The sequence below is a fragment of the Egretta garzetta genome, unplaced genomic scaffold (genome assembly GCF_000687185.1).
Source record: "Egretta garzetta isolate BGI_Z169 unplaced genomic scaffold, ASM68718v1 scaffold601, whole genome shotgun sequence".
Lineage (NCBI taxonomy): Eukaryota > Metazoa > Chordata > Aves > Pelecaniformes > Ardeidae > Egretta > Egretta garzetta.
Genome location: NW_009258540.1, coordinates 243,776 through 248,213, shown reverse-complemented (window position 1 = coordinate 248,213; position 4,438 = coordinate 243,776). Strand labels below are relative to the sequence as shown.

Sequence of the window (4,438 nt, the reverse complement as noted above, 5' to 3'; positions counted from 1 at the left end):
TGCTGAATGTAGCAGCCAACACAGGGGAGAGGCAACAAGCAAAGACGCTACAGATCAGGTGAGTGCTGAAAGCAGTTGGTGGCCTGTCTACAGCAGGCAGCAGAGGCAAAACCTAAGCATCAGAAGACCCATAGAAAGACTTTCCCAAGGACTAATGGGACCTCCATGTGAAACTTGAACTCAAGAAGTCACTGCTAATTGCTGAACTGGAAATAAAAACTGGAGGAGAGAAACTGCCTAGCTAAGGTACAATGGGCAATAGCTATACTGGCCTTTTCTATTTTATGCATCTCACCTACTACTTCCCTGTTTAACACTGATGTTGGTTGTAATGAAATACAGTTTTAGACACTTAAAGACGTGATATTTAAAGAAAAGGTCTCCCTCAAGGCTTTGACAGATGGGGTATCTTAGCATGGCAACAATGACTCAAGAGCATGCAGATAAAACAATCCACCAATGTGGGGTGAAAATTACAAATTAATTTCATAGGAATGAGATCCTGAAATAATTTCTGATGAAAACAGATAAGGTAAAGAAAAAAAAAAATAAATCTTAATTTGCTTCATGATGGGGTTTGCTTAGCTTCTGAAGTGTTTAGATAATACCACTGCCTGTGATAGCGTATCAAACTCAGTGACCCAGGATATCATCAGAACCAAAGCAGTAGTCTTTCATCAATGGCTGTCCTATAGAAAGAAGTGTTTCTCAGCAGTTTTCTAGCCATTACTAGCCAGCCATCTGTTTCAGAGAATACTTGGATATCCACAGTAAATTGTTACTTGAAATTTGAAGTATGTTTACACCATTATCATATGATAAAGTATAGAAAGACAGAATATTAGATTTTTTTCTTGAAACACCAGACTGAAATCTTTCATTGTCACAATCCATATTACCTATGCAAGTGGGCAAGGGCTTGTCCCAAACTCTTCGATCTCCACTTAAGCAGGTCATAATACTACTTCCATGCATTGTATAGCCAGGATTACAGCTGTACAAAATGACAGTGTCGATAAAATGTCCTTCATCTCGGATCTTATAGCCATAATTTGGTATGCCAGGGTCTTCACACTTCACTAGGTCAAAACCTGGAAACAGAAAGGGGAAGGGAAAAGAAGAAAAAAGACACAAAGATATAAAATACCAACCAAAATATAATGCCAATGAGTCAAATCTTGATGCAAATTATATTCTCATGATTCAGTTAGATTAGATGCATCCACAGAGACCAAAGATAAACTATATATAATTTGGGTAAACCAGAAACTGAAACACCAAGAACTAATTATTCATTTGATATTTGATTATGGCATTAGTCATAATTTATACTACTTCTATTCTTTCATTCTTTTATTCAGGGGAAAGGAAGCAGAATCAACCCTGTATTTGGCACTAAGTGGGAGCATCACCTCCTCATAACCTTCTTCACCTCCTCCATAACGAAGCAAGCAGACCATAGTAGGAACTCAGAAGAATACACAAAGGTTATTTCATCCATCCTAGTGTCAAGACAGCATGGCTTCGGTTTCTTCTCTGCTGAAAATAAAAATTCCTACACTCATTTTCAATTAGCATTCCCCCTTTTGGCCTATTAACATACTGAATGGGATAAACAGCTTCCTCTGTGCTCCTTGGAATGAGAAGTTCCACTCTGAGCAGCTACAACTCTTTCCATATTTTACCCTTTCCTCTCTGCATTTTCTCTATATAGCATTGCTAAAATGTAAAGATGCTGTCTAAATCTCTCCTTTTGCCTTGAGATCAAGTTCCTGAAGCAATATAAAGAGTGGTTCTAAATTAATCTTTCTCAAGTCCAGTCAGATTTGTGGATTTTTCATTAATTACTCTTACGTCCTCAGCCCAAGGAAGTAATTCTGACTCTTCAAATGGTTTCCATTTTGCTGTCCTTTAATTTTACTGAACAGCTTCATTATGTGGTTCTAAATCAGGCTGGTTGTCTTCCTTTAAGTTGGCTGTTTTCAGTTTATTCTCTATATGAGTCTTTTCATTAACTAGGAGAGAATCAGACATCTTTATGGTAAATAACATATCCGTAGGTAACCTTTCATTATTTTACAAGTACACAAACTAGAGCTGGTATCACATTTTTCTCGTTGCCTTTCTCCTGATACTGAAAAGACCAACATCAGTTGAGAAAATGGCAAGTAGTCTAATACCTTTTTTTTCTCCTGTACAGATGCTAAAGGTGTCCAACAATTGAAGTCTCTGAAAACACAAAATCATTTTGTTTTGTTTGTTTGTAAATTGCTTTAGAAGTTTGACAGAAGCCTATAGCCTGCCTACACTTTATTCTTGCTTTGAAATAAGACTAGTAGCACAAAACTTTCTCTTTTTTCTTTAGCTGATTAATAGCCCACATCATTATTGTAAGTTACTTATACCTTCAAGTATCCATTAACATAGATGTTTTCCACCTCCTTTGTTTTGTAGACTACTGAAGTTTCTCCAAAGTGAGCTACAGTACTATAAAAGTCTACCTCTTTCAACAATAAGCTAGCTTTTCTTGATTACATTTGCAGAATCTGTGGCAGAATCCATGATGCCCCACAGATCACAGGTTGAAATTCACTTTACTACTACATTAGAACACTAAAATTCAATTAAACATAGCCTGATAAAAGATATGAAATTAATCAGTAAATGAAATTACCTTGATATCACTTATTAACATCAAAACTTATTGGGGTTCTTATAGAAAGCCTATGCTCTAAAAAGAATTTTTCTGAAGACAGAAATTTAATTAAAAATGTAAATTGAGATTGGGCATTTAGGAAGAGCCAAAAAAAAAAAAAAAAATTGTTGGGGTTTGTTTATTCTAAGATATATCCAACCTGTAAAATGGATTTACTAGTCTTTGGCATTATTTTGAGTAATGTAGTTCTGAAATTACTTCAGTTATATTGCTACATATGTAGTATGTATATATCATAGCATCCACATGTTAAAATATATTGATTTTCATTACAAAATGGGGGGGGGGGGGGGGAGGGAAAGAAAGAAAGAAAAGAAAGAAAGAAAGGAAGAAAAGAAAGAAAGAAAAGAAAGAAATAAAGAAAAGAAAGAAAGAAAGAGGATAAAAGAAAGGAAGCTTGCCTATAACCTGTATAAAACATAAAATTCAGTCAGCGTTGCAAGAACAGGAGAATAAATTAGTTTATTACTTACTGGTTCTTCCTCTCCTCTACCTCAGACTGGTCTAGGTCAATGACATGAAATTTAATGATTTTGTCCATTCATTCTTTTAACATAAATACCATAAAGGTAGATGAAGTGTCTCTAAATCTAGCATACTTTTACAGTTCTTCTTGAGCCATCATTCTCCAAATGCGGAAAGACTTTTTCACCTGTCAATAACACTATCCCAAGGTCAATCACCTGCTTCTTCAAGAGCCTCATACTCTACATATACTCACTGAACTGTATTTATGTATCTGTAAATGAAAAAAAAAAAAAACACCTCTGCAAGTTTTAAGTAGGAAAAACCAGCTTTGGTAAAGACACTGTGTCTGAGTACGTAGCAGTACATATAGGAATTTCTCAGCTGGTGCATGTGCTGGAGAACATGAAGTCCCATACAGAAATATATTGCTTTTTTAAATCTTGTTTCTGAGACTCTTTGGGAGCATTTATATCAATAGAGGAGTTAAGATTTTCTGTCAGTCTATTTTAAACTCAAATCTAATCAAATATTTATTTTGGGTAAACTGTTAGCTGACTGTAGAGAACATAACCACTCACTGTCTTGGGTGTCAGAATTCAATTTCCTATTTCACACACAATACAGAAAAAAATAACATGCAAACAAAAATATCTAACTGAAAGCCAAAACATAAAACCTAAATTTAAATACCCTTGAGACACTAAACACTTCATTTGCTGTTTTGTTTAGATTATTGAGGTATTTTTATCAAAAGACCACCTTGAAAAATTAATATTGATTTTAATTTCTTTTAATTATTGCTAATTCAGAAAAAGTCCAGTGGTAGTCTCAATTTTTAGGGTTGTTTTCACAATATTATGCCTAGAAAAAACCATTAGGTACAAACATTAAGTACAACAAAATAAAGAGTATTATTGCTTTTTGTATCTGAAAAATAGAATATTCCCTGTAAAGAACATCCAACAAATGAACTGCTGGCTTTTATCCCAAATTTTTAAAATGCCACTTTGAATACTCCAGGAAAAATGTAAGAATGACAGTACATAATTTGTGGGTACTACACTTTTCCACAAGCAAGACTATCTCTGTTTTTCAGTAGGCCTATTAAAAATTGGGGTATTTCACATGCAAGTATGTGCTGCTAATTGTGTGCAAATATAGCATGATCTTGCCCTGTATGTTTGCAAACAAGTTGCTTTTCCAGCTCTTATCTAAATTCTTCCCCTTCTCATCATACACAAAAAATAGAACTTT

General features: G+C 34.6%; 1 protein-coding gene across 1 annotated transcript in view; it reads right to left on the bottom strand.

The window, feature by feature from the left end:
- CSMD1 (CUB and Sushi multiple domains 1) overlaps window positions 1-4,438 on the bottom strand; it is a gene marked incomplete at its 5' end in the record, with an annotated part of 480,927 nt that overhangs the window by 233,110 nt on the left and 243,379 nt on the right. Inside the window, one exon of the mRNA XM_009646490.1 lies at window positions 900-1,091. Within this exon, the coding sequence (XP_009644785.1) occupies window positions 900-1,091 (192 nt within the window). The remainder of the gene's footprint in view (window positions 1-899; window positions 1,092-4,438) is intronic.